The following is an 11,969-nucleotide window of genomic DNA, read 5'->3' as shown; positions in this document are numbered from 1 at the left end:
CTACTTCAGGGACTGCTTATCCTAAGTCGAATGAGACACACTCATTATGTCTTCGGCATCTGTGGGCAGTAGCATGCTTGGATGAAGGAGAAAGGCATCCAGCCATCCACCAGGCTGGAATGGTTTCAGTTCACTGTAGAGTGAATCCTTTCAATGAAATGGGTGGAGCTCTGACCCTGTTCTAGGAAAATCAATGTTATCGGGTTGTAGGAGAGAGGGCCAAGACAGGTTATCACGCACAGACCATATAAAGCAGAGATGACTGTCAGAAAGGTGTAGATGACTGTACCTAAAAGGAAAGAGAATCTTTCAGATGAAGGTTGAAGGAAAATAAAGACCTTTCTCCTTTTAAAAAGGAGAAAGAAAGCAGTTGAATTTTGCACAAGCAATCTGGAAATACAGTGAAATGAAGAAAAGGATTACAGACGGTAGCATTTTAAGGACTTTTAGAAATTCGTGTGTGTGTGTGTGTGTGTGTGTGTGTGTGTGTGTGTGTGTGTGTGTGTGTGTGTGTGTGTGTGTGTGTGTGTGTGTGTGTGTGTGTGTGTGTGTGTGTGTGTCAATGTGTGCTAGACACTGAAGCTTTGAAACACCGGAATTGGTACAATCCAACAAACTCCTTGCCACAGGCAGAGGCGTGGCCTAAAAGGGCTTCCGGAGGATTCTCTTCATCCAAATCGGTTTCTGGTCAGGTGATTGTGGAGCACGGAGCCACCCCAAACTCAGTATGGTACAACCAACACCAATATCTTCTAATGCTACTTGCACAGCTCCAGCATACATAGGATGCTGGTCTTCTAATTGAACATTTCTCATGTCCATAGAATGACCCCAGGACTTGCCTCTCTCCTCATCGTCACTGAATTATTTTCAAGCCCAGGGTCCACTTCAAATTCTAGAAATTCTAGTGAGCATCAAGGTTGACAACCCAATCGAGGAGAACAAGACTGATCTTGTGCCCCACTGTGGCCTGGTTTAAGCAATGCAAACAGGGCCTGTCTCCAGAGTAGGTGCCCTCCCAGTGGACCACCGAAGCCCTTCGGCAGAAGGAAGCGAGGGCAGCAAGGTTGAGTGGAAGGCAGAGCAGGTTCAGGTGTACTCAGTTTTGCGAATATAATTGGATGGAACATAGCCCTTCTTCCCATTAACTTCAGCTAACCACCACTCTGTATTTCCTGTAACATCTTTAAACTCCAGAATCTTGAGTCTCTGATTGGCTGACACACTCAGCTCATTTGGGTTCCGCGCCTTGAAGGTATAGACAGCAAAATAGACCTGTGTGATGGAGAAAAACATAAGTCAGGCCACGGGAACCTTCTTGGAGCCACAGAACTCCTTGGAGGATGGGGATGGTCTATATCTACACCATCCAATATGGCAGCCCCTAGCCACATGTGCCTGTTGAACACTTCTCACGTCTAATAAGACAGAGGAACTTAATTTTTAAGTTCTATTTAATTTTAACTAATTTAAATTATATCTTTATCTGCTACATATGGTTGGTGGCTACCATAACGAACCAAACAAATTCAAAGAAAACCAAATTTCATATCTTTTTACACTTTCATAGCTGCCTTAAAGAGCGAAAGAAGAAATGAACCTTCAGGCAATATGGAAGATGGATGAGATATAAGGATACCCTTCCATACCCCAAACATAGAAATTCTGAATTTCAAACACTTAAAGCACACCTGACATCTGGGGTTTTAGGACTTGGCTAGATGAGGCTAGAATTGAGCTTTTGGTACCAGGTCAGAATTTAAGAAAGGGCTATCTCTTCCTCAACATGTCTACAAAAACTGTCCACTGGTGGGTCCAGCACTGGGATGTCTGTCCTGGGCTGTGGGTAGTAGCAGAATCATCAGAGAGAAACAGGCATGCACTATGCTTATCTGTAGCACTCAGGGGAACGTGGTGTGGAAAGTCTGAGCTGAAAAACTAGTGCGAAAGTGATGTTTTGGAATCCAGAGCTTGGCAAAGGCAAACTCGTCCACAATCCAGGGAATGTGTGAGTCTCTCAACAAAGGCAGCCCCTGTGGGCGATGAGCTCACAGACCAATATTGTAACACACACATGGAAACTTGCTGCTACAAGAGTGAGCAAATGTGACAAGCAGGTGAGCCAGGGACTCCTCAGCTATGAATCTGAAAGTGGCTTTAAAATGAGGGTTTAAATGTTCAAGGTACAAATTCCCAAGACAACAAACAGGTCATTACAAAAAAAAAAAAAATAGGAAAAACTGAAATGGAGCCAGAATTTTACTTCTAAATTCTAGAACTAAAAACACAGTACTTGAATTAAAAAACTAAATGATGAGTTAAATAACAGACTTCATACACCTGAGAAATTAGTGGATTAGAAGAATGGCAAAAGTTTTCATCATAACGCCTTGTAAATGCCCAATGACATAGCAGAAGGGGCTCAGAAATAGCCTATGAGGGAGTCAGCCACAGAAGGTGCTCAGCAGGTGTGAGATGCTCGCTATTGCAGCAGTGCGTTTCCACGTGGTTCCATAACACTTGTCCGTGAGCCCATATCCAGATCACCCCTAGGCCCCAGGCAAGCCTCTGACTCACCCACTCCTAAAAGAGCGTTATCTGCACCTGCGGCAGACCTGTCACCTGTTCTGCATGGCGAGCAAGGAGCACTCACCTGGTTGCCTTGTGCCTCCCTGCTTTCTGGCTCTTTGTTTTTGTCTTCCGGAGACTGGGCTGTTCTTGCACATCCTTTTACGAGGTCTTTACCCTGCCCATTTCGCCCTGGTACAGAGCAACCAGCCATTTCCGGATGTCTGGAGTTTCGGTAGCTCCTCAGGGTGGGGGTGGGCTGGTCAGTGTCTCGAGACGCATCTGCAGAGTCCCAGGGCTTGGGCTCTGAAAGGCAGCTGGAAGGACTGCTCTCGGAACTGCCCAAGTGTAAAGAGGCACTGATGGTTCCTTGGTCAAGTTCCTTCAATGAAGATACATCTTGAGGCTGTTTCTGGCAAGACCCCGAGGTAAAGGACACAGCCATGCTGCTGGGGTTGAAGGTCAAAGTGCTGCTGCTGTTCTGCCGTGAGAACCTGGGGGAGGAACCGCTGTGCTCCGACTCGGTGGAGGAGTGGCTGCCGACAGAGACGTCAGAGTGGCTGTGACGGGCATTGTAGGGCTTCAGGAAGGAGCTGTACACAAAGCCTTTGGTGACTATGGGAAGAAAAAGTAGACATGAGGAGCTTGTGGTGGAAGGAGGAAATTGACAGAGAAGAAACTATGGTTTAAAAGTTGGGTCAACAGTGAGAAGCACAGAATAAGTTAAGATGCCCAGTGATAAAACAGATTAGACACTGAACCCCAGGACACAATGTGGGTGGGTAGAGATGAAATCCATGGCTGCCTGCCAGTTCCTTCTTGTTACCACCTCAAAACAGACGAGTGATAAGGAGGCCTTGGGGGAAGTCAAGAGGACAGTAATAAAAAGGACAAGTTGGAGAATGAGCATTTGAAGACAATTTAACAGGACATCTAGATCATGGAAACGAAGACTAAAGGAAGACTCAGCAAAGGATGGGTTCAAATACACCAGTTTGGTAAAGAGGGATTTAAAAAACCATCCTCATCGTGACAGAGCCCTTCAGATATGCTTCCCTGCCCTCTTTCCATCCACAGCACTTGAATCTCAGCCTCTGGTTTAGAATGCGGTGGGAATACTGTGAGAACAGTCTAAGTAGAAAACTGTTTATATTCATTAGAATACACACACAACACACACACAGCACATGTTCACTTTAATAAATTGCCTAAGACGAAGACAGAGAGGGCCCTCAGCTAAAACTTTTAAGCATAAGTTAGGAATCGAGATCCCTAATCCACAGGAAAAAATTTTATAATATTAAGAAATATCTGTCAAGGCAGGGACCCAGAGTAAAGAACTTCCATGCAAGCAACAGCCATCTATGTCTTGGAACTTTGATGCGTTTCCTGCACGCATGTGTTATATCTGCTGAATAATAGCAAGGGGTCTCCTGGGCAGGTGGCGAGGGGCAGAGGGTCTAACAGCTGACCCTAATACTGTGGGCTTCCTGCTAACACTTTACTTATCAGGGTTGAGTTGATGCAAATCCCAAGGATGATGGAGACTTTCAAACGGCTTGAATCTTTTTATAAGGACTACATCTGTCCCTGAGCCCATCAGGGGCTCACACCTGCCCATCACCCCGGGAGGCCCCAGCCTTCGTCCTTCCTTTCCCACTACCAACTCTATTATTTTGGGTAAGCAGGAGTGGGGGAGGAGAAAAAATCCACAAATACTTTTAAAGAAACTGAGAAATGTTAAAATTTTCAGTTCTGGGAAATGTGAACATAGGTGTTTATTATATTGGCCCACAACCCATATCTAAAATGCTTAGACCAGATGTAATTTGAAATTTAGATGTTTGGATTTGGGAAAGGTACTCAAGTACATATACTATATATTTCTTAATATCTCCAGCAGGGTCTGGGTCAATGTCCCATAGTCAAATCAATGACTTTTCTGTAGCAAAATATATGACTCTTCACACCAAAAGGGATAAGTTATGATTATAAATAGTCTCACATCACTTTGTTTAGGTTTTGCCAACAAATGAGTTCAGATTAGGCAGTTTTCAGCAAATGAGTTCTGAAAAAAAACCTTTGATTTTTTCAAAGCTTTTCTGATTTTGGAATTGTGGAAAAAGGATTCTGGATCAGGACCAGCATTTGTCTTTGTACTTTTCTTTAAATTCTGTACCCCTCTCCCATGCCCCCCATCAGAAAAAAGAAAAAAAAAAGCCCACAGCTTTTTTAAATGTCATCCATGATAGTCATGAGGTAAAAGTGTTTGTGATGGAGGAAAGAACTCCAAAAGCAAACAAAACCCCCTTTCTTACAGGTTTTGAAATCGCACACTCACAAAACACATTTACAGAGCTTGGAAGAAGGTAGCTTACTGTGTAATTTGCTCAGAATAGGCTATAAGGGCACAGGACCCATCAGGCAGCATCCACTGCCTGTAAGAGCTATAAAACATGGCAAGTCTTGCAAGGTAAAGGTAAGTACTGGAATTTCCTCTGGAATTTATAAAAAACAAACAAAAAAAACAAAGATAGGTTTTGTTTCCGTAATGACTTGGCTATTAAACTCTCCAGAGACGAACAGAACTTTTAAGAATATTTTTCCCTGAATCAAAGACTCTCATATTTTCTCCTGGCCTAGACAGGATTCAGGTACAGTCCAAATCGCTTCTTCATTTAGAGTTACAGTAATCTGACGTCCGACATTCTTACCTCCATTGTCAATCAGCCAGCGGTTCGGACTGCCCATGGGATCCTTTTGTTTGATCACGCCCACCACATCGCCTTCCAGAAGTGAGACATCCAGGTCTTGAGCAGCATTGAAGTTCCGTTCTGCTTGGAAGAGTTTTTCTGGGGGATACCTTGCCAGAAGGGAGGCTCGAAGTTCTTCTGATTGCAGCATATAACTTGGCTGAAAGGCAACAAGAAATACCATCAACAAAAACCTTCCCTGGCCATTATCCCAGCAGCCATATTTAACCCTGACACACTGTCAGAGTCTCAGAAATGAGGGCAATGAGAGCCAGCTGCTCACTACTGTCATCAGATGTTTCTGTGCCCGAGTCAGTCCCTGTGGCTAGGTAAAAATCATGGTCTCTTTGGTGATGTTTTGGTGCCTCTGTAGCTACTAAGAAAATTTAACACACATTTAGTTTTACTCTCTCATCGTGTGACCAAAAATATGTGATTAAAGTACCACCTTAAAGACTCAAAATACCTAATATTACTAGGTGTTCTTATCAGCCATCAACTGTTTGACAGTAAGTCAGATAATTTACCTTTTCTAATACATGATCAAAAATAGAGAGTCCTGGCAGAACGTATCCTTAAGTCAGTTCCCTTAATTAATTGATCAAAGTATTAATACTAATACTTTACTAACTCCTTTCACTGTATAGACTAAGATCCAAGAACGCTTTTCAGAGGGCACCTAGAAGTACACAGCAAGTGTGAGGGAACTACAGGTGGTCACTCTCAAGTACCAGTAGGCACACTGGTGATGCTCGTAATAGTGAGTGAATGAATGAGTCCATGACAGATGAGAACTCAACAACCTTTATTCTCCGTTCATTATAAAATACTTAAACTCCTATTAATTGCTAATCTGTAGAGACAGAGCTGGGTCCAACAATATTAAAAAGATTAACAATGATGATATGACAGCTTACTTGTATAGTGCTTTCTAATTGCCGGGCAATTTCTAAGTGCTTTATATATACTAACTCCTTTAAACCTCACGATATTCTATTATCACAATATTATGATATTAGTATAATTATTATGTGTTTTAAAGATGAAGAAACCAAGGCACAGAAGTTAATGTGCTTGCTCAAGGACACACAGTGAGTTAAGTGTCAGTACTGGGATGTGAACCCAGAAGGTCTAGCTCCAGAGTTCACACTCTTAACCACTAAGCCACTCAGCCCTTCCCTACTTCTCTACTCACCAGGCCCAGGAGTGGCTTTCGGGCAGACTGGCGGTCTATGCTTTTCCTCTCAAATGGCTTCTTGGCAGCTGGCAGAGTCTCTGGGAAGAAAGTGAAAACCTGGAGTTGCTGCAGAACTCTGCTGTGCTCTTCATGGAAGATGGCAATAAGGTTCCCCTCTCTGCCGGAAACTTTAAGTAACTGGAGTCCACAGGACGAGCAGAGCGAGAGGAAAGAAGAGAACACGAATGAAAGATCCCGGGACTGACAAGTCTCACTGAAACTCACTGGAAGCCAAAGTTCAGCTGCAGTTCACTCTGCGTCAGCTGCCAACACTGCAGCCTGATGCAAGGGACAACGCTCTCTGCGGCACGGCCAGCGGGCCAAGTTGGCTCTTCTGGGGATTGCCCAGAGTGGAAAGAGAGCCATTTAAAAGCTGCAGCTTTCACAACACCATCAAGAATTCCACTTCCTGATGGCCTGACCCAATGACACTGTTAATCTATCTAGTTTGAATAATGTCTCTAACAACCCTACTGTGTGCTTCCAGAAAACACCAGAACTTCAGAGATGACTTCTCCATGGGGGAGTAAGGGACTCACCGAAAGCAGTGGCTTCAACTGCTCCAGAGCCTGGTGCACAAAGTCACAGTGGGCCTCAGCATAGCCATGAATGCAGTTGGTAAAGAGGCCCTGGGCGTACTGGTGGAACTTGGGCAGTTCATCCAGCAGCTGGGCATTCAGGGCCTCGTAGTTGTTCCGGGCCGACTGCAGCTCCTCCAGGGTCTTCCTGTCCTTTAGCTTCTCTGCCCGTTCTGTACAGTTATAAAAGTCCAGAAGCTTGTCGAAGCGCTTCTGTACCAGCTTGTGCGGCCCCGTGAACATGCTCAGCAACTGATTTAGGGGAGAGATGACAAGCCGCTCCGTCCTCTCCTTCTGTAGGGATGAGAAAGGCATGTCGCTCACCTGGTCAGTATCCCCTAGTTGTTATTCTCCAAAATACTCTTCAGGCTGACTTCATTATGTCCTGTACCACCTGCTTTGCTCTTGGAGCACAAGCGACACCCAGGCAGACCCAGCGGTGTCCTATTTATCCAAAACCAAATGTATGTACATAACCCTACCAAACTTCTCAATTTATAATTCTCTACCCAACAATCTGCACACACCAGAGTCTGCAAAATATGCTAACCTCCTCCTTAGCTCTGCAGTTGATCACAAATGCTAAATGACACTCACTGATACGATGTTTGCATTACAACCCAGATGTGACAGTCTGCCTGGTACCACTTTTTATGTGTACATATCTAAATAACTTGAATTTAACTCAAGATTTAGTTATTACTTAAATCCGGGCTAAACTTGCATACACACATAATACCTTCTGTGATCATAACTAATTAGTAATATCTGTTTTCACTTGTCAAAGGATTTTTCTTTAATTTTTTCTAGTGGGACAGACATTGAGGGCAGAGTACTGACATATAAAAACATCAACAGGTACTTAGTAAGTTATTTTTAATAAGATGCTACTGTTAGAATACCTTTAAGTTGCCCAAGTGTGCACATTTTCTTCAGCTTCAAGCCATCCTGACATCTCCAAGACACTCTCAGCGCCCACCCATTTCTTTCTACCTGGGACCAAACATATACCATATACAGTCGACCCTTGAACAATGCAAGGTTTAGGGGTGTCGATGCCCTGAACAGTCAAAAAAAATCCATATATAACTTTTGACTCCCCCAAAACTTAACTACTAATAGCCTACAGTTGACCGAACAGTTGATTAACACATATTTTGTATATGTATGCATTATAATCTATATTCTTACAAGAGAAAAGAAAATGTTATTATGAAAAGCATAAGGAAGAGAAAATACATTTGTAATATTTACTGAAAAAAGTCCATATAAAAGTGGACCCGTGCAGTTCAGACCTGTTCTGTTCAAGGGCCAACTGTAAATTTAGACGTCCCAAGCAATTTTGCCTTTAGTGCTCTTTGCAGTTTGTACCATCTCAAAGACCTATTTATTAACTTCTTAAATATTCCTAAATATTCCTTTTTAAGTCGTTGAAAGTCATGTTCTGAATATAAAATCCTGATACAAATATCCTAAAGGACAAGCAGGACTCCTGACGCACAGAGCACCTTTGTGGAATTAACTTCCACGAGCTGGATGTTACAGAGAACCCAGGAAGAGGGCCGACCCATGACAAGTGGTGTGAAGGCAGTCACTTACAAAACTGGTGAAGAGCTGATCACTGATGTAGCGATGCACCTTCTCGAACTGTTCCAAGTCTTTGTGCCCCCTCTCCATGCACACATCCCACATGCTCACGGCGGCCACCACTTTTACACACGCCGATTCCTGGAGCCAGTTAGAAATAAACACAAATAAGACCAAACAGAATTTTCTTTTTTTGACGCTTACAGCACCTGTCTTTCTAGGTGGTCTCCCATCCAAGTACTAACTAGGCCCGACCCTACTTAGCTTCCGAGATCAGACAAGATCGGGAAGGGTAGCATGGCCATAGACCAAACAGAACTTTCTAGCCTTCATTATTTATCCTAGATAGCAGTCTGGGACAAAACGGGTCCAAAATTAAAATTTTTCTCTCTAGTGTATCATTTTAGCTTCGAAACAAACATACTCTCATGAACTATGATTTATGTGGCACAGGGAAAAGCTTAAGACTTTTAATTATGGAAAAACTGGTAAGGGCTTTTTCCATCTCTTTAGCATTTCCCTATGTCCTTAATTTGAGGGTTTCTTAATGCGCCAAAAAGTAAATTATTAAATTAAAGTCAAAATGATTCCTGCAGGATTATGATAATTAACAATCATCCCTCCTTTTCAAGCCTTGGCTCATGCTGCCCCCCTCCCCTGTGGATAATTACAACCTTGCTTCCTATACTTGGACTCTGGCACTGATTGCTCTCACTCAGCTCTTTTCCTTTGTCATTGCAAAAATAGCCCCTTGCACATGATTTACTGTTTGTTTATTGTCTCCAGCCCATAAAAATGTAAGCTCCATAAAGGCAGAACTCAATTATAGTGATGCTGAATAAATGAATAAATAAGTGAATGCATAGTAAAAATGCCTCCTGACTGATTCTGACAGTTTTTAAATCCCAGGCTGGTTTTCTCTGGCTACTTAAAACAGTGTCAGGCTTTCATCTTCTTTAGTTTAAATGAAAGGAAAGCTTATTATTTTGATATTAACCCAAATAAAATCTAAATGTACTAAAAACTCCATTAATATATTTCAAGGGTAAATGAAGTCTTTAAGCCAAAAAAACATCAGTGCTTCATACATCGGTTTGATATTTTATTTTACATCATTTTTAGACCTCTTGTCTCTAAGTCCTGTGTCTGTACATATAAATGAAGCCAGTGTTTTGTCAGAAGGATAAATTGGGGAATCTTCCTAATTCCAGCCGAGTGGGAGAAATGTGAAACACGATTGTCCTCTTATATTCTTTTAAAGAAATGCTGTGAAATCACAAACTATCAGTCCATATGCCAATGTGAACACCAAATTATACAGTCAATGACCCTTGGCTTATGTTCTTGATAGTTCTCCATAAGCCAATCTATCTAATTTTATTATTGGCGAGACTTTTCCATTTTATGTTAGTGATGAAACTGTTTAACATTTTCTCCCTTAATTCCCACTGCTGGCAGACAGAACCAAATCGCTCTACCCCTCAAATGGCTATCAATGTCACATACGTCCCAGCTCAAAATGCCACCGCCTGTATGGAGATGAGCCTCTTAAGAGTTGGGGGCTCAGGGGTATACTTTCTACACATTTAGAAAATGTGGGGGAGAAAATAGCCAAAGGAGGGTACCAAATAGAGGAATTATAGTGAAGAGTTCTCACATAAGGGAGCACAGTTGGTAGTTCTCCCAATATTGTTTTGTCAAATCTCTCACTAAGCTAATGTGTTCCTACTTTTATAAACCCTAGTTATTTTATTTTTTTAAGTTTATTGGGGTAACATTGGTTAATACGATTATATAATTTTCAGGTGTACATTATAATTTGACATCTATATATTCTATTGTGTGATTACCACCCAGAGTTCAGTTTCCTTCAGCTACCATATATTTGGTCCCCTTTACCCACTTCACCCTCCCCCAAGCCCTCTCTATTTGACTCACTTTACCCTGTCTACCTCTTCCCTCCTCCCCCACCCCCTACCCTCTGGTAACCACTAGTCCATTGTCCATGTCCCTGAGTCTCTGTCCTGTTCATTTGTTGCTTTTAGGTATAAACCCTAGTTTTTATCTAATTACATTTTTAAAACATGAAGGGAGAGAGTTTGATTATTTAAAGGAAATGTAAGGGGCATTTCAAACCAGTGAGGATTACTCAATAAATGATGATGACAACTGGGTAACCAATTGGGAAAAAAAAAAGCTGGATCTCTATCTCAAACCTTTCATATGCTAAAGTAAATTCCAGCTAAATCAATAACTTCAATATTTAAAAAAAATGAAATGATAAAAATACTAAACCATGGGAGAGAGATATTTTTTATTATCTTGGAATAGGATAGGCCTTTTTAAGTATGACACAGAACTAAGAAGGCATAAAAGAAAAGTCTAATTAGACTGCACAAAAATTATACTTTTTACATGGAGAAAGCAGTTTAAGCACACTTGAAAGTCAACACACTGGGGAGAAATATTTGTAAACCATTTTTTCTAATATATTCAGAGAGTCTACTAATCAATAAAAAAAGACTAACAATTTAATAAATACATGCCTCAAAATATAAACAAATCACAGAAAAAGAAATATAATGACTTAAACATGAAAATATCCTTAACTTCATTAAAGAAATGTGAATTTAAACTATATTGAAACAGCATATTTTAACCTATCTTGCAGACAAAGATAAGACATTTGGATTTTGATAACACTGTGTGTTAGCAAGGGATGGGGAAACTTTCATATATTAATATATATTTCACACATTTAACAATCTAGTACTCTGGCCTTTAGATATATTCACATAGATCAGAAAATTATGTATCTACAACGATATTCCTATGCTAATGTTTCTAATCTTTTGCAACTACAAACAATTTAAAAGATTATCAATAAGGGACTAGTTAAATATATTATGGCATGTCCACACAATTAAATATTATGCAGTTATTTAAAAAAAAGGAGCACAGAAGCTCTATGTATATAGGTGTGAACTGCTTTCCAAAATAATGCTATTAAGTGTAAAACCCAAGGTTCTCAACAGGGTCTCCTCACCTCCCTTACACACACACACACACACACACACACACACACACACACACACACACTGCTAATAAGAGAGAAGAAACCAATAAATGGTGCCTGCAGTACAGAAGATGACTAGGAGACAGGGGTAAGAGAAAGAATTATTTTTCCTTTTTTTTTTTACTTATCCCTTTGGTATCTTTTAAATTTTGTACTATTTTACTTAGTTA

General features: G+C 41.4%; 1 protein-coding gene across 5 annotated transcripts in view; it reads right to left on the bottom strand.

Moving 5' to 3' along the window:
- Positions 1 to 540: 540 nt before the first annotated feature.
- Positions 541 to 11,969, bottom strand: part of DNMBP (dynamin binding protein) — a 62,047-nt gene continuing 50,618 nt past the window's right edge. For 4 of the 5 annotated variants that reach the window (XM_006925888.3, XM_015599936.2, XM_015599937.2 and 1 more), the window contains 6 exons: positions 8,736 to 8,864; positions 7,098 to 7,430; positions 6,517 to 6,696; positions 5,283 to 5,481; positions 2,654 to 3,183; positions 541 to 1,275 (listed from right to left, as the gene is read on the bottom strand). In XM_006925888.3, the coding sequence (XP_006925950.1) occupies positions 1,090 to 1,275; positions 2,654 to 3,183; positions 5,283 to 5,481; positions 6,517 to 6,696; positions 7,098 to 7,430; positions 8,736 to 8,864 (1,557 nt within the window). In that variant the 3' untranslated portion in view covers positions 541 to 1,089. The remainder of the gene's footprint in view (positions 1,276 to 2,653; positions 3,184 to 5,282; positions 5,482 to 6,516; positions 6,697 to 7,097; positions 7,431 to 8,735; positions 8,865 to 11,969) is intronic. The other variant, XM_015599935.2, reaches the window with a different exon arrangement.

The sequence above is a fragment of the Pteropus alecto genome, unplaced genomic scaffold (assembly GCF_000325575.1).
Source record: "Pteropus alecto unplaced genomic scaffold, ASM32557v1 scaffold88, whole genome shotgun sequence".
Classification (NCBI taxonomy): Eukaryota; Metazoa; Chordata; class Mammalia; order Chiroptera; family Pteropodidae; genus Pteropus; species Pteropus alecto.
The sequence above is the reverse complement of the archived record's forward strand: the minus strand, read 5'-3'. Positions and strand labels throughout refer to the sequence as shown.